The sequence below is a fragment of the Hevea brasiliensis genome, chromosome 4 (genome assembly GCF_030052815.1).
Source record: "Hevea brasiliensis isolate MT/VB/25A 57/8 chromosome 4, ASM3005281v1, whole genome shotgun sequence".
NCBI lineage: Eukaryota > Viridiplantae > Streptophyta > Magnoliopsida > Malpighiales > Euphorbiaceae > Hevea > Hevea brasiliensis.
The window spans coordinates 27,181,426-27,199,929 of NC_079496.1; the positions used below are offsets into that span (position 1 = coordinate 27,181,426).

Genomic DNA, 18,504 nt, shown 5'->3' on the forward strand with positions numbered 1-18,504 from the left:
CTTCTTTATCTTTTCCACCGGAACCCTTATTTTGGCAACCATGATTGCGTCCACTAGTGATTTGGGACACAAAAGTTCCGTAAATTGGAACATGCAGTGCAACCCGGATCATGCTATCCAAGTGGTTGTTGTAGCTATGGTTTCTAATTCCCCATTTTGAGAATTAGTACAAAAAAAAAGTTTATCCAAGAGAAATTTTGACAGCTCATGCACCCTAGGGAATAAATGTTCCATCAATCTGTTAACAATGATGTAGAATCTACTGCATTAGTTGTTCTAGCATTTAATTACAATCACTGCCAACAACATTCACAGAACAATTGAGTTAATAATAAATTTCACTTGACAAAGGCCACAATCATATGAATCACATTGGACAGATTCTAGGTGAATCACAATAGCTATCCAGTGTGATAAAATTCTAGAATAACATATACTTCACATATCAACAAGGAAAATTGTAATAAACATCAACAGCAGACTGCACAGCACTTCAAAATCAACCAATGCAAAATACAATTGCTCTTTCGTATCTCACTTGGTGGCCTGGGCAATTATATTACTTATGGAACTGGCCTGCTCTTTTGCACTCTCCACCAGCGAATCCTACAGATCAATGAATAATAAACTCAGCAAACATAGAAGAATCTACAACTACAGTTACAACTTAAGACAAATGTGTGTGTAGGGTGGGGGGCAGGGCAAGAAAAGCTATACCTGTGCAGCTATTAGCCTGGCAACTGTTTTCTTGCTCGACTCTTGAAGCTCACCAGCAATCAAAAGCTCATCCAATATATAGTAAGCCTTCCATGTTAAGAGGAGCAAACAACTAAGCAAAGAAACATTTGTATTCATGTAACATGTATACATAATAAATAACACCAATCTGCTTTAATAACTCAGGCATATTTGGATTAGCCAATTGCAGCATAAATTATCAATGACAATGGGAATACACCAAATTCAACTTTCAAATGCTAAGCTAAGCTAATGAAAAGGAGGTTAAATGAAACCATAATACAAAGAAGAAATCTCGACTGCAAGACGTACACATACCTTATGGAAGTTGAAGATCAAGTCCAACTCACAGACCTGGAAGCATAAATGAATTACCAAACAATCGATATATAGAAGGATTAAGACTCCATTTGTTTCACATATAATATTTTCTTTTCTCACTTTCTGGAGTTTAGGCACAGAAAAATTAATAAAAACAGCAATTTCCATGTCAACATGAAAACCAAGCCACTTTAAAAAATTAAAAAAGAAAAGCAATTTGTTTTCAAGAATTCTACACGCTCACAAAGATGTAAACAACTAAAAGATAAGCACATAAAAGAAGTCTAACAACCACATCAACCGTAGCTGGCTATTAGCAGCTGAGATCAGGGTCTATTAGACTAACAGAACCCACCATATTTAAACATGGCTCTCTTCTATTTTTTAAATAGATTAAAACCAAGAGCAAGAACATAGAGCACATAAAGGTCAACTATTCTCATTCTTTTTCATTTCGAGAAATTTAATGTTTTAGCTACACTCAGAACAGCAAATATATATGCAGCGTGTGTGTAAAAAATGTCATAACATAAATCATTTTCTCAAAAAAAAAAAAAAGAAAATCATATGTAAACCATTTTCCAGGAAGCAAACAGACCCTAAAAGAAAATACAGTGCCCACAGAGTTAGGTATACTCACACTGCCAAAATAACGGTCCAAAATCTCAACATAATGATGAATTATTTCAAGGACCTCTAATTCATTGTCATCCTGATCAATGCACATGCAGAAATAAAGACTAGCATACCTGCAAATAGCATTCAATGGAAGCAACACATTGATCATATCTATGATGACAAAAACACACCTCACAGATTCTCTATATAAAAATGAAGCTGCTGCCATATTCTTGCATTACCTTTTATAAACAACTTTATATCCTCTCCATTCAACGAAATTACAAAGCTTGGGCCCTCGACTCAGAATCACTCCACTTAGTTCACGAATAACCTTCTCAAAATGTGTTACCATAGACAAATAGACATTAGCAAAGTTAAGAAAGCACAATATTTTCAGAGAATTGTCAACATAAAACAGTACCACCAGAGACCAGCAATCTATCATCATCATGGCCTTACAAATATATATTTACTCAAAATCCTAAATCCATAACTGAAAGAGCTGAAAGAAGAGAAGTTCTGATAACTACCTTAGTTCTTTCCTTTTGTGAATAAGGCGAATACCATTTAGTCAACCTCACTTTCCCTTGTCGACTAATAAGAAGGACAAAGTGAATCTGGAACACAAAGTAACAGGAACCATTAATGTTTGTATTCACGTTACTAAATCAATGACAAGAGTTAAGTAAAGCATGTAGAGAGAATTAGAAGATATGAACAATTGGATTTCCTTCTTCTTACAATTTGTTGAACCAGAATGCACTATAGCAACAATTTTCGATACTGGAAAGCTCCTTCAGAGATTTAAACAATTTTCCATCAACCCATTTCAAGGCACACAATAAACAATCTCATTTGATTTGAAAATCTCCAAAATCATATTCACAAATCATAAAAAAGCCTCACCCAACCAGCCATGGTTTCTCTCAACAAAACTAGAATCAAATAGCGCACTAGTACCAGATCTAAAGAGAAAGACAGCCACAATAAAACTGAAAAAGCTTACCATATTCTCTGTTGGTTAGAATCAAGATACCAGTACTCTATCGAAAACCACCTGCAGCTAAGCAGCATACCACCCGCTTTTGTTTTCTCCTTGACACGAATCTTCTGGAGTTAGAAAATTGAAACTTGAAAATTAAAGATCTTAAGACCGAACCGGCGGGTTGGACCGGTGAACCAGCCATCAAATTTGATTCGTTCGAATTTGTTATTCAACTAAACGCATAAGCAATATGGTGTGACCTGATCATCCGACCATTAAATTAATAAATTCTGTTAATCCGACCGATTTAATTACCCAATAAAATTAATATTTTTAGTATTAGCAAGAGAATTAAATTTGTAATTTCATAAAAAAATCTTTATAATCAAAATTAAATAAATAGCTTAGAAAATTTATGTTTGTAATTTTAAAATATATATTATTCTATAATATAATAAATTTTATAAAGTAATTTATTTATTTATTTTTTAAAATTTTATAAAGTAATATAAAAAAATAATTATATATTCGTTAAAACTTTTTATGTATTATATTACAGGTATATGATTTATTTTTATATATATAATTTAAACAAATTGTGTATTAATTAATTAATAAATCTTAAAATATTTTAAGATACATGAAAGAAGAAAAAATTATGTAAATTGTGGTGGCATTTATTTTTTTTTTTAGATTTTAATATTTAAATAAAATTTTATGTATAAATAATAGATAAAATATGATTCTTACGTATGGACTAAGAATGGAATTTAAAAAAAGTTATGTTAAAAATACAAAAATTCTTTAATTATTATAAAATAGAACTCTAAAAAAATAAAATTATGTTAAAAATACTAAAATTCTTTTACTATTAAAATTTGATACTATTATAATTATATATTTTTATAAATATAAATTAAAATTATATTTTAATTACATAAATTATATTATTATTATTATTATTATTATTATTATTATTATTATTATTATTATTATTATTATTAAAACAGAACATATTCTTATCCTTCCTTTCTTTCAAAATTTTAGGCCACCCAATTTTCTACTTTGAATTGTTATGTTTAAATTCATTAGCCTTTGTCTCTACGTGGCAAAAGACTATGAAATTACATAGTCATCCAGTTGAACGGAAAGTTGCATTTGGCTTCTCAGAATTTTTTTTTTTTTTTCACTCTAAATATTATTAATTTATTTATATATTCATGCCTGCCATTGTTATTTCTTTTTCTAATCAAAAATTACTTTTTTTTAATCAAAAAATGTTAACTAAAAATAAAAATGAGATGATATTACAATAGTTTTTAGTATATATATTTTATAGTTATAAAAAATTAAAATTTTTAATTTTAATAATTTTATACTTAACCAAAATTTAAAATAAACAATAAAAATGAAATGTGCAAAAATAATATATGAATATCACCTGTGATTATTTAATTTTATCAATGACTTGATTTTAATTCATTAAGATAAAAAAATTCTAATTTTTTATTTTATTTAATAAAATTAATATTATCAAATTTTAATATATATTTTTAATGGAAAATAGATTTTAAAAAATATTTAACTACTATGTCAAAGATTTAAATGAATTATTATTATAATATACTAAAAGAGCATCACTTTCATTATTTCTAAAAGCAATAAAAATGACATTAAGGTAAAATTTCAATCCATCTCTAATTATGATAAATCTTATGAATGGTTCATTCTATTTACACTTTCTTTTACTTCTACACCTACTTTTTTTCTTCAACAACTTATGAAATATAGTGTGATCACATAATCTCTTACTTTTATATATTTAAATATAATAAAATTTTAGTTATTATTTTATGAAAAATAAGGATGAAATTTATTCAGCAACACAAAAATAACTATATTATTGTTGTTATAATAGATATGACTATATTAAGTTCTACTTCTGCTAGCCCAAGGACTAAGCCTAAGGAAATTTCTGACTATACTCATCCCATCTAGTAAGATTCTTAAGACTCTACTAAGTTGGACACCACAACAATAGGAGAACACAAAGTAGCCACATTTGAAGGTCACAGTAGACCATGGTACGAAAGTTTTTATGGAGATATTAGTCCAACCAGAATTACACAGAGCAACCAAGCATTACAATGTGTATAATCTGTCTCTTGAAGAAATTCATCAACTCACACTTGCAACATTAGAGAGACGATACAAAACAAATCATGAATGAGTTGATTGAAAAAAAAATTAAAATATTTTTAAAATATTTTTAATTTTAAAAGTTAATAATTGAAACTCAACCAAATTCTAAAGAAATAAGTGTTTAATATTTTTTTATATAAAATACACTTATTCTAACTATATTTATATCGCCGTAAGAGTTTATATTTATTTTTAATTAATTTTATATTTTATGAAAAAAAAGGAAAAAAATTTCTAAAAATTGAACTTAAAATTAACTAAATAATGTATTTATCCAAGATTCAGTAAAAAGAATTAGTAACTCTTATTTAATCAAATTTTTTATTCTCTTTTTTCTAGCCTTTAGATATTAATTCAAGGTGATTTTTTTTTAATTTTCTTCTTATTATCATTATATATATATAGTTTATCTTGATTTGACATTAAAAGTATATTGATTTTTCATCAATAACCGAATACTTTTATCTATAAATATTGCATATTTGATTCCGTCCATAAATCTATTTTCTTCCCTATGAATTCTAATCTCAATAAGAATACTAGTTCTTACTATTCATGTGTTATGATATGAATATATCACACCAATTTGTTATGTATGGATAATAAGATTCCATTAATGCAGAGTCAATTCTAATAGACTTATTGGAGAGTCTCATTAATGTGCATCCAGTAAGAATTATATATATATATTGTATTAATCCGCAGTTAGCTATGGGTAACCGTGTTTATTATTATATTATACTAAAACACACAAAATTTTTGCTGTTTCTAAGGAACAAAAAAAAAATCAATTTTATCCTTTTTACTTTTTTTTCCCTCATAAAATCTCCTCGCCAATCCTTCTACAATTTTTTTCCTTTTTTACTGTGCCAATCTTTCTACAATTTTCTTTCAACCCGTTCTACACTCTTCTTCCTTCATTATTATTGAAAATGGAGCCTTCTTCTACCTTTTATTAGAAAGAAAGTGCTGGGAAAAAAGAAAGAAAGTGTTAGGGAAAAAGAGAAAGAAAGAATTCTTTAGGCTCTCTTTCATCATCATAGCTCCGATTAAGGTATTTTTCCTCACTTTTTTTCTTAGCTTTCTTTATTTATCATCAAGTAAATTAATAGCCCATTATTTATATTTTAATTTATCTCTCATTTAAATTTTTTTTAGAGAGATATTTTTTATTCTTTAGTATCATAATATAGATTTCAAATGTTTCTTAAAATGATTGAATGGAGGGGAAAAATACTAGGTGAATTTGTTCTAAAGTTGTTTTATTGGTTTATGAAAAGCTCATGTCTTTTTCAATTTGGTTATTAATGTCAAGGTGATTTTGAAACCTAAGATTGATATTGATTATTGAGGAAGAATTTGTTCATGGAGGAATTCACATGGCATTTCTTGGTTGTTTAAATGTCTCTTAATTAGTTTTGCCTTTCTTTAGCATTGGGATTTATTGCGGAATCATTTTAATGTCCAAATTGAGATTGAGATTCTTCTAATATGTGTTTGATGAGATTATATCCAATTTTTTTTCCTCCTATGAGGTAGAAGGGATAAGTTATTTAGAAATATTGATATTTTTTAGCTTCAATGATTATTTAATATAAATTTATTTTAGGGATGAGCTCAATTTCATTTTATAAGATAATTTATGCATTTTCCTTTTACAAAAAATAAATTGAAAATATTAATTATTATGATTATTATTATATCAAGAGAAGTAAAATATAGGAAATAGAAATAATATATATTTGAGGGCATATTATTTAACATATAAAAATTCAAGAAGATGTTGACGTTAACATATAACATTAGGTATGATTATGAAGTAAGTAATTTTATTTATATATAAAAGGAAGAATAAAATAAAATTTAAAAAATAGGGAAAATTTTGAATTTTAATATGGGAAGTTTTGAACCAACGAAAAGGAGGACTCATGAATCCAATCCCTTTCGATGTCCCACAAGTTAGTCTTTGTCAAAAGCCCAACTTTTTATTATTATTATTATTATTATTATTATTATTATTATTATTATTATTATTAGAAAAAAAAGTTTATTAGCTATGGGGTTTGGGTCATTAAGCTCAATATTCAATCCATGCTTTTTTTTAAACATTGTTTTTATTTTTTTAATGTGAAATGTTTTAGTAATATCTCATGCTTATTGTATAAACATCTTCAAGCAAATTTTAATATTGATATATTTTTAATTTTATAGTTTAAAACTGTTTGAATTAAACTATATCTAAAAAATAATTTTAAAATATTAACCAAACATTATTAAAAATTAATTTAAAATTATATTTAATATATTTTAAGTAAGGATTTCTAAAATTATTAAACAATCTGTTAAAATTATTTTTTAAAATTTTTTTTAAATATATATATTTATATTAATTTCTCAATCTCAATTTGATATAAGATTTTGAAATTATGATTAGAATTAATGAAAAAACACTTTATTAAATAATAAATTTTTTAAAGATAAATAATATAAATGCTTCTTATCTATAATATTTGCTTGATTACAAGCTAAATATATAAAGCATGTTAAATGGATTTTTTTTTTAATATCATATTGTCAAATATATTTTTTGATTTAGAGATAATATGGATAGTGAATTTACATCATTTCATAATTTTGCTTACAATTATATAATAAAAAAAATTAACCTTTTTTTTTGAATTATAAAAATTATATTGATTTTTCTTTATATTCACAAGAATTATTTTTTATCTTACTTTTTCAACTAACCAATTTTTTCTTTTGTTATTTTTATGTTTGAGATGCTAGCGCGACATCCACTGACAAAGCATATTGTCACTAAAATTTTTTTTTATATCATATTATCAAATATAATCGTGGATTTATAGATAATATGGATAATGAATTTACATCATTTTACAAATTTGCTTACAATTACATAATAAAAAAAATAACCTTTTTTTTCGAAATTATAAAAATTATATTGATTTTTCTTCATATTCACAAGGATTCTTTTTTTTTTAAAACTAATAAATATTTCCTTTTGTTATTTTTATATTTTAAATGCTAACTCGATATCCATTGACAAAGCATATTAAAATTTTCAGGTATATAACACATTCAATTTGTGTAAATTTTGTATTTTCATTTTTTTTCAACACCAAATTTTTCTCCAAATTTTGATAAATAAGTTCATTATATATTGACAATTATTTTTTTTTATTCTATGCGATCTAATATAGGATTCTGGTAAAGATAGTATGTTCGTCTATAAACATTTAGCAAATCTTTTTGCAACACAACAACAGGTTGGTAGCATTTTTAAATTTGAATATCCCAATTTATATTCATTACAAGTATTACTTGATCAGCATAAATATCCTAATTTTCTTTATATTGTCTACGTGTTTTTTGAATTTGGAAAATTATAAAATGACAATGATTGTGATGACTTATTCATTGGTGCACATTTTTCTTTCCCATATTCTTTTTTATATTTTAATTTATTTTAAATATTGTGATAAATAATTAATAATTCTATATGAAATACAGCTACAACAGCTGGAAGGAAGAAGCTACAATATATTTTATTATTGCTACATTATTAATGATAACGTATAGTCTGGGAAGTCTAAAAGATATGCAACCTTCTTTGATTTACAAATAACCATCACCTGCTTCTTCAAGGATCTTCAAGCATCTCTCAATCACAAACTGAAAATTTGCCCATTGAATCAAATCCTTTTGGAGTTCTAGCTAATAACGAAGAATATATTTATTTTAGAGATAGGTCCTCTGTTTGTACACATTGTGGTGCTTTATACTGGAAAGAGGAATGTGTTTAAAATTTATCTAAGCAAAAGTATACCTTATGTTGTCAAAATAGAAAAATATCATTACCCTTGCCCAGGGAGACACCACATTATCTTGATGTGTCGCAAAGGTTTGCAGTCGCCAGACGATTCTCAACAAAGTGAAAAAAGTGAGGAGTCGCCACTTTAATTTTAAGGAAAATTAAAGAAAACTATTTGTAAAAAAAGTTTATAAAAACCACTTCTAAAATAAAGATTCTAGGTTTGGGGTCCATGCATGGGTGGGGAAGGTGTTAGGCACCCCACCTTGTCCCTCAAATGGGATAAGCAGATTTAACAATGTGCTCTTCATAATTTAAGATCGATAATTTTTTGCTTTAGAATTACGATGTTGGTCCCTGTTATTGATAAAAGGAACTTGGGTTTCCCATCTTGCGTTTCCCAGGAACACAAGTATATGGAATGACCCTACAGTGAATTGATGTTGTATTTATTTAATTAGTTATGTATTTGTTAAATTCCTCTCTCCTTGAATTAGGACTCTAATTTCAAAGAGGTGTTATTTGGTCTCTAAAGACTCATAATGAGTAAGGAGGACTCTCGGCTCACATATTATGTATCTCATCATTGGCATTCTGATAACTAAGGGTGCGGTGTATGTAATGGGTATACAAGAAATGATATGGGTATAGATTTTCATTCCTTTTAATTAGGACTCTAATTTAAAAGGGATATGTTAATTAAAACCTAGAGAATTCTCTTCATTAATGAGGACTCTCAGTTAATGAACGAAGGTCTCATTATCGGTATAATTATCCATAAAATCTTTACCTATATCATTTCCTATTAACTTATCTGATATTTCTTAATAATGGTATTTCAGTTGACTAAACCGAACTGAAGGGAGGAGTCTCCCCTTAGCAATATAAGTATGAGGACCTTGAGAAAGACTCTCCATCAGGTCTCACTATAAGGTTCGTGGTTCTAGGAAGGACCATCCCACGAACCAATTATTAGAACATGTAATTTTTTAATAAAAATGTCGAGGCTACCAAGGAAAGGATTATTTCTCGATCTCCCCAATTTTATACAAAAACAGTTTTATTAGAAGTGTAACTATGGGAATTGTAGACACCATATTTTGGCCGACCTTCGAAGGCAAGGTTCTTTTAAAATCGAAACTTTATTATCCGTTCTCGACAGATGTCCCGATCACAGGTAGCTTTTTCGAACTCACCAATGGCTCATCTCTAGAACAAATCGATCTCACACTCAAGTTAGATTACTTTCCGATCCCTTGGTCTTTATCAGATGAGTTCGAGTCAATATTGGATCTCCGGACCATCCAATCTTGCCTGCTGTTGTTCTCCGATCTCTCTATGTACAAATATCACAAAATTCCATTTGACTAATGTTGTGATCGGGCTTCTCGCTCGAATTGCCCAGATATTCCTCAAAATGAAGTTAAGGTTTTTATCCGGTCTAATAATGGTTTTAACCTTAAAAGTTCAAGTCAGTGTCAAATCTTTGCAATTCTAATATTCTAAAGTTCCATTCGATATTTGATCATGGCTCTGTCTGATCTCATGTTCGCGTGTAACATTTTTCCGATCTCTTGGAGTAATTTAATATCTTTTGATTAATGTCGCTCTCAGGTTTAATGTTCAACTGCATTTAATCAATTAAGTACTCAGACAATTTGGTTTGGATGCTTTCCGATCTCATCAAAAAATTGAACACAAAAGACTTCAATTTACTTTAAAAACAAAAAATATATACAAGTCAATTAGCAAGGGGGTCTTCTTTGCCCTGCGCCCCAGTTACATTCCCCTCTCTGTCCTCACCCTTGTGCTCCTCATCGCTGTCCTTTTCGGCTGCTGGGATGAGCTTATCCATCCAAGAAAAGTCATCCTCAGGATAACGCTTCTTTAGTTCGGATAGGAGGTCGTTATGGGCGTTCACATATGCCCCAGCCTCTTTTGTAGTGCTCTCCTCCTCCTTTGCTTAGAGCTCCTCCTACTTTGCTCGAAGTTCCTCAGAAAAACGAGCGAGATCGGCAGATCGACCAGTCTGAGAGACTTTAAGTTCTCGCTCTACTTCAGTTATCCTCTCTTCATAATACTTCACCCGATCTTCCAGTTTGACAATGTAATCATTGGCAGTGGAGAGCTGAGCCTTTGTAGTTGATGCATCCTAGACCGCCTTAAGAATCTCTTTCCTTAAGACGTGGGCTTTTTCTCTGATTACGTGTTGGTTTGCAATAGCCTCCAAGCCCAAACTCATTGTCTGAGTTAGACTATCATCAATACTCTCCTCAGCCAACCGGTTTCGATCTTCTTGGAAGTAGATGGAAGCGCCCATGACCTTGGCTAGACCAGGATTCCCTTGGGTAGAGCAGTTTCTTTCCAGCGATTCGATAAAAAGTTGAGCTCCTTGGGAGAGCTTTCTAACAGTAGGGCCAGAAGACTCCCCTTCTACATTGGAAGAGATCAGAGGAGGCAGACATTCAATCTGCTGAGGTGGAGAGACGATGACCACTACTTCGGAGGTTGGCTACTCCTGAGGTCGAGGAGGGGAGCTCGAAACTTCTACCAAGTCTCGTCGAAGTGTCTGAACAGCAGTGGCAGTGGCCTTTTTCATCACTCATACCTTTCGGGAGACCTCCCTCTTTCGCTTGTGGCTCTCTTTGGAAGCGTTACCACTCGCCATACCTGTATAAAGAAGAAGTCAGTGAGTTTGCTAAGATTGAGAGACTAGAGATCTGGATTATACCGGTAGCAGGACTGAGGTCAGAAAGCTGAAGCTCGTAATCTTCATGGGAGATCAACCGCATCATCCACCATTTCAGTTCGGTCATGATCGCATCTAAGCACGAATATTTATGGGTGGCTGCCTAAGTTTTTAATTCTTTCACCATGGCATCTTCGTCTTTATTTTAAAATAAGCTTCTTAGGGACTTGGGGGACCAAATAATTCCAATTACGTGGGATCTCCTCAAAGTCATTTCAATCCTTGCTCCTAAGGATGAAAAATCGATCCTTCTAGTTCTTCAGCAAAGAAAGGAGATCGGTGAAAAGCCTGCAGTTCGACTTTGCCTGAAAGAACCAGAATTCATCATCTTTTCTTTCGGTAAGCCTATGCAACTCGGCAAAGACCCTAACCATGGGCTCCAGTCTTTTGGCTTGGCAGAGACCTCTGAAGGCTACTAAAGTTCGCCAAGAGTTCGGATGTACTTGAGCTACCGAGACATGGTGAAATTTTAGGACGGCCTTGTAAAATCCATCCAAGGGAAAATGGAGCCCAAACTTCAGCTGCTCCTCGTACACTATGATGAGATCGCCTTCTTCAAAGAAGTGATCGACCCAAAGATCACCATGGCATTTGATAAGTTCAAAAGAGTCGATCCGCAGATTGTATTCTTGACTTATGGATTGGAGATCAGTTTCTCTAAGGACTGATGGTAGTTCATCAACTGGCAGGTTCTCCTTTCTCAAAGACATTCTTCGCTTCGGTCTGGTAGCCAGACCAGTAAGCGGAATGATGGCTATGGTAGATCGTCCGCTTGGTCTAATCACGTTGCCTTCTTCCGAGGTCCACGAAATATGGACGAAAGGCGGGCTCGCAGCTCTCTGACCCTTGGTACCACTCATTTTCATAAAATAAAAAGGAAAATTAATCGAGAAAATATCAGAACCCTTGCAACAGCTTGGTGACTCCACTGGGGATTTATCACCTTAACCCTAGTTTAGAGGTTCAAAAGCAAATTTAATTTTATGTTCATGTAAAACCGTAATTAAGGGGCTTAACTTACAAAAGTCAAAAGTCTTAATATATTGATTATTGTTATTCTCTCTAACCATTTTGCTTATTTTGATTATCTTATTTATTACAGCAATCTTTGTCTAAAACTCCCCCCGTACAGGGAAGAGGTAAATATGTCCCTTCACACACTGATTACTTACACGATGTCCTCACACACTTCAGCCTTATACCCGGGCTTTCTTACCCTTTTAGGAAATAGGAGGGAGTCATGTAGTGGCACCCGTGGGTTTTACCCCGTTAGTATCTGTGAAGGCTTCTGCTTAGATTGGAACTTGGTCCATCTACTGTGATACCCGTGGAATTCTCCCGTTAGTATTATGGTGGTGGAATGAGGCCTTGCTGTATACAATAGGGACAATTTGGGAACCTTTGAGCTTTTAGAACTCGACCTAAACTATCACATTAGCTGAAAGCCATTGCAAACTACCTCGTAAGATAGAACTATCCAATTAGATAGTACTTACCCGGTATTAGGACTCTCCCTATTCGTAGGACAAAAGGGACATAATTGCTCTTACTCCACTCCCTCGTTTACTTTTTAATTTTCTTATGTAATTTAAAGATAATTTTGAATTATGTTGATAAGATAATCTGTACACCTTCCTACCTTGATAGGTGTAAAGATATCATCACCTTAATTCAAAATTAGCTAAGTTTATTCTGCTGACCTACTCTCTACAGGTATTGTAAACTGGAGTCTGTAAAGGATAAACAGAAACTTTAAAATGGCATCCTCGAGTCAGTCAACTGAAGGAGTTTCAAGGCAGGAACAAAATGCTAGACAATGGTCCAAACTAATTCATTGTTCAAAGTCCTTACAGATTGATGACATAGGGGTAGACATTGGCTCATTACCTCCATTGGATCCAAGTAAGGTTGAGGTTAGAATGACTGGTCTTAAGGATTTATTCAGCAGTTGGAAATCACTTCCCGATCATGTCAAAGTAAAGTTTAAGAAAAAGTATGGGAGGATTGCAACTTTGATATGGGTCAGAGTACAAGTTCATGCATTAAAAGCCATGCTATCAACTTGGAATCCCAGGTATATGGTGTTCTCCTTCAACAATATTGATACAATTCCCACTATAGAGAAATATCAGGCGCTGCTAGAAATCCCTTATGTGGCACAGAATCAGATTTATATACACCTCGAGCATAGGCAGACCTGGAAACGGTTCTCGTATATACTTGGAATCTCTATAGAGGAAGCAAAGGCAAAGGAAACCGTTAAGGGAAGCACACATGGGTGGTATTAGACTTACATCAAAAAGCATTTGGATCTATATATTCAGAGCAAGCAATGGGAACAAGCTTCGTTGGCACTAGCTTTGGGAATTTACAACCTGATCTTGTTTCCTGGGCCTTTGGGAGTTATAACTTACAGCGTCACGGAGTTGTTTTGGGTGGTAGAGAAGCAAAATGTCAATCCAATACTTGCCATCCTAGCAGAGACCTTTTTGAATCTAATGTATTGCTGACAATAGGGTAAGGGAACCATCAATTGTTGTTCCCAATTACTACATCTTTGGATCCTCAACCACATTTGTCCTTTGGAAACTAAGGGATTAACCTGGTACCCTGACTAGCCTCTCATCGAAAAGATGGCTAAATTGGCAATAAGTCCAAAGAATGAACTACAATGGCAAGAGCAGATTCTAAGCTTCAACAGTCACAACTATTGCTGGAGGAAGTTATGGACTATGGGGATAATGAGACACTTAGTACTTTTGATAGGACTGACCGGGTGCACAAGTTACATCCCAGCTTTGGTAATGAGACAATTCGATTCAACCCAGTTCATGCCCAATGTTGAAGGGTTTCATCAAGCTCATTTCTATCATGAACTCGGCAGAGAGGAAGAACTGAAAGCATTTTGCAAATCCTGGGAAAAGGTCACCATGATTGAACAGTCGCCTAAAGAGCCAAGCACCATGAAAGATTATCTCAGATGGAGAACAAGCAGAGACCAGGGATATCAAGTTTTCGAACTAGCAGAGCCTAAGGGAAGAACGCCTCATTGAGAAGTTCTTTCAGAAGAAGTTAGTGCCAAGTTGGTCAGCTCTCTATAGAATTCGAGCACCGAGAACTAGCAATTGCAAGAACGTATAAGGCAGTTGGAAGACCAACAGAAACTCCTGAAAAATGAGGTAAAAAGGCTCAGGGAAGAAGTGATAGTAGGAAAAGCAGAATTTGAGGGACAGGAAATACAGTGGGAGAAAGAAAAGACCTCGCTTCAAAGTGCAGTGAGAGAGGCAGGAGTCCATAATGGCAAATTACAGGAGAAACTAGAATATCAGGAACTACTTATGGAAGAATAGAAACAGGAAAACAAAAAGAAGAAGCTTGAATTGAAGGAGCAGGCATAACTTATTAATGACATTTTGAAAGAATGTGCCAAAGAAAGGAAAGAAAAAGAAAGGCAAGCAACCCTTCATCAAGAGCTGAGAGAAAATATTGACTAGTTAGAAAGAATGATAGCATAACAGAAAAAAGAACTACTACCAGAATCTGAGTACACCTTGAAGACATTTAATCCTACTAGACAAGAAGAAAGACTCTATGAGTACCTCAAAAGATGTCATTGTATTTTAAAGAGTCTTCCTGAACCTAGGCAATAGCAAAGAATGCTATGTATGAATAGATTGTTAATGAATTGTTTGAACCATGTTTAGCAAAATATGAATGAATAGTGTAACTCCCGTAGGAACTATCCTCGTTAGGGTTATATGGAAAGACAAATGCGTCATATAAACAAGCATCATAGACATGCATACGATCCCGTAATTCACTGTTGGACTATCGAGTGATGCCATGATAAAGTTAACACAATTCGCCTTCTGCAGACTCCATTTCGGCGATCATCTACCACTGTATCCTTTGTCTAGTTAGGATCTTTAACTATAACAGAATTTAAAACTAATAAAAAACTTTCCACAGGAAATCAACATTGCTCCAAACAAAGCAAACCCGATCAAGCAAGCAGTTTAACCAAAAAGAGTGTACTTAACAAGGTCCCGAGCAAAGAAGATAATGGAAGATCAAGAACAAGTGCAGAACCTATAAGGACAAGTTTCGAAATTGAGAGACCAAGTCTCAGAGTTGATGAAACTAATGAGGCAGATGTCCCAGAGTAAAGAAAACATTCGACCTACACCAGAATCAAATCTACTAGTAATTCCCCCACTCGCAATGATGGTTGATTCCCATCAAGCTTCAACCTCTTTTACCTTTCAAGCCCCTATTCCTGATCCGACAATCACTATCAGTCCAACATTCCCAAATAATGACTTACCCATTTCTTATCATCCGGCTGTCTCAAACGCCGAATTTCACCCTTCCATACCAATCCCTTCAATTTACCATGTAACTAATTTCCCAACCAAAGGCATGGCTTATGTAGCAGGGGGTGAAAATAAGGAAAAAGAAAATGAGAATTTGTCTGCTCTAGAGGAAAGACTAAGAGCGATAGAAGGTCTGAACATGTATGGCTCAGTTGATGTATCTTCACTGAGATTGGTACCGGATGTAGTGGTACCACCTAAGTTTAAAGTCCCAGACTTTGATAAATATACCAGAAATTCAGATCCCCGCATCCATTTGGCCACTTACATAGCCAAAATGTCCGGCCTCACAAAAGATGACAGACTTCTAGTCCATTTCTTTCATGAAAGCCTCTTTGGGGCATTTACGATGGTGCATACAGCTGGATAGGAGAAAACTACTCTCCTGGAAAGATTTGGCTGATGCTTTGCTCAAGCAATACAAATTCAATTGCAATGTTACCCCGACACCAAGAGACCTTCAAAATCTAGTGCAGAAGGAGAAGGAAAGCTTTAAGGAATATGCACAGAGATGGAGAGAGAAGGCAGCTGAGGTATATCCTCCAATTACTGATAATGAGCTTTACTCTCTATTCATCGAAACCCTAAAGGCCCCGTATTTCAATTTAATGATCGGAAATACGTCCAATAGCTTTTCTGACATTATCCAGGCCGGTGAAAGAATTGAAGCTAATCTCAGGTGATGAAGGTTGCAGGAATTGACTGGAGAAAACCTCGCAAAGAAAACTACTAGTTTTAGGAAAAAGAAGGAAGGTGATGTACACTCTATCACCAGACAAGCTCAACCACCACTCCCTCAAAATAACTTTCGACCATACCCTCCAATTCAGGGTCCAATAATAGCAAATGTTCTGCCCCCTTTTCCAAATTATCCTCACCCTCGCCCACAATATCCACCTCAGGCTGCTTACCAACCCAAATTGCCTGCTCAACCTATTCAGTTAAGACCACCTGCTCCTCAAACCAACCCAAGACCACCAAGGAATCCTGATCTACCTCTTCCCCTTCCGCTCAGTGAAATCTACCGATACCTATTGGGTATAAATCAGATAGTGCCCATCCCCCTTGACCTGGTTTAGCCACCATATCCTAGGTGGTATGATGCTAATGCCGGATGTGAATATCATGGTGGGGCAGTGGGTCATTCAACCGATAATTGTGGAGCTCTTCGGGGAAGAGTACAGGCCCTGATTAGAAACGAATGGTTAAAAATTGAGGAAAATGGCTCTCTTCCCAACGTCACTTCAAACCCATTACCTAATCATGGTACAGGCAATGGCATGAATGTGATATAACCTTGGGATGAAAGATCAATCTTGGAGGTAAATCAGCTGATTCTGCATTTCAAGGAGATTTTTGTAATTGCAGCAAGAGAGGGATATCTATGCCCTCAGGGATCCGGGTCGGGAAGTAATCAACATAATTCAGGATGCCCCTACCACGGAGGAGCGGCCAATCATGAGTTGCACAACTGTGATGAATTTAGGCAGGAAGTTCAGAGAATGCTATCACTCAGAATTTTGAGATATCAGCGGAGGTCGGGGATAAAGGATGAAGTGAACACAGCCAGGTTTGGCCGAGATGCCTCTACCCCCAATCCAAGAATAGTCTATTCTACTCCTAACACACCAACACCACTAGTACCACCAATAACGATCATCCGTAACTCCCAGTCACTAATACCCATACAATGCCTTGGAATTACAATCTCCAAGTGTTTACTCAGAACGCATCCAGCAGCACTTCAATTCCTACCCTCAACCATACCTACACTCAACCCATCACCTCTCCTAAGCCATGCTTCACCCCACATGAGCATTTCAAGATGACCTATACAGGACCCTCCAACAATACTACTCCCCAACCAAACCCAAAACCTGTCATAACTAGTAACTCGCTCCCACAAGATCAGGAAGTAGAATTTATAACCAGGAGTGGGAGATGTTACAGAAATGATGAAGTAGAAAAGAAGAAGGGGAAAGTAAAAATGGGAGAGCCACAAAAAAATATGGAGGAAGGGGCTGTAAGGGTTGAGAAAGGGGAACCTAGTGAAAAAAAAAGAAGAAGAGGAACTGCTGCTACAGATCATGAAACAAAGTGAATATGACATCATCAAGCAATTAGGAAAGACACCGGCTCGAATATCCTTGTTGTCATTGATTTTGAGCTCGGAAGTGCATCACCATGCCTTGCAAAAAGTTTTGGACCAAGCCTTTGTGATCCCCGATATCACACCGGGGCAATTTGAGAAAATAGTTGGGCAAATTCAGGCATCCAATTTTGTCACTTTCTCGGAAGATGAAGTAGACTCGGCTGGCTTGAAGCATACTAAAGCTCTGCATGTGACAGTCAAGTGTAAGGGATGTATAATCGCTAAAGTTCTGATTGATAATGGATCTGCCCTCAATGACTTACCTAATGCCACTTTGGCAAAACTATCTGTTGATCCATCAGCTGTGCGCTAAAATGCCATGGTAGTAAGAGCCTTTGACGGTACAAAGAGAGAGGTACTAGGGGACATCGATTTACCGCTTCAGATCGGGGCATGCACTTTTAACATTACATTCCAAGTAATGGATATTGAGCCAGCATACACCATGTTGTTGGGGAGACCCTGGATCCATTCGACAAATGCGATACCTTTAACTTTGCATCAGAGGATCAAATACATCATGAGCGGCAA

The 18,504-nt window shown here is 34.0% G+C and overlaps 2 protein-coding genes across 3 annotated transcripts; one reads left to right on the plus strand and one right to left on the minus strand.

Annotated features, from left to right (window-relative positions):
• Positions 1-239: 239 nt before the first annotated feature.
• LOC110642414 (AP-1 complex subunit sigma-2) lies at positions 240-2,829 on the minus strand. Of its 2 annotated transcripts, XM_058145659.1 has the most exons (8): positions 2,687-2,774; positions 2,411-2,474; positions 2,211-2,297; positions 1,920-2,011; positions 1,700-1,808; positions 1,057-1,092; positions 718-804; positions 240-606 (listed from the first exon to the last, which is right to left on the minus strand). In XM_058145659.1, exons 1-8 carry the CDS (start codon positions 2,752-2,754, stop codon positions 535-537), a joined length of 615 nt encoding a protein of 204 aa, XP_058001642.1. In that variant the 5' UTR covers positions 2,755-2,774; the 3' UTR covers positions 240-534. The 2 variants fall into 2 exon arrangements, with proteins under 2 accessions (XP_058001642.1, XP_021650161.1); XM_021794469.2 differs by lacking the exon at positions 2,411-2,474 and having other exon boundaries at positions 2,687-2,829.
• Positions 2,830-15,672: 12,843 nt separating this feature from the next.
• Positions 15,673-18,286, plus strand: LOC131179444 (uncharacterized). Its single transcript, XM_058146289.1, has 6 exons — positions 15,673-16,173; positions 16,238-16,354; positions 16,517-16,859; positions 16,959-17,093; positions 17,190-17,483; positions 18,171-18,286. The coding sequence occupies exons 1-6, from the start codon at positions 15,673-15,675 to the stop codon at positions 18,284-18,286; spliced, it is 1,506 nt and encodes a 501-aa protein (XP_058002272.1).
• The last annotated feature ends 218 nt before the right edge of the window (positions 18,287-18,504 follow it).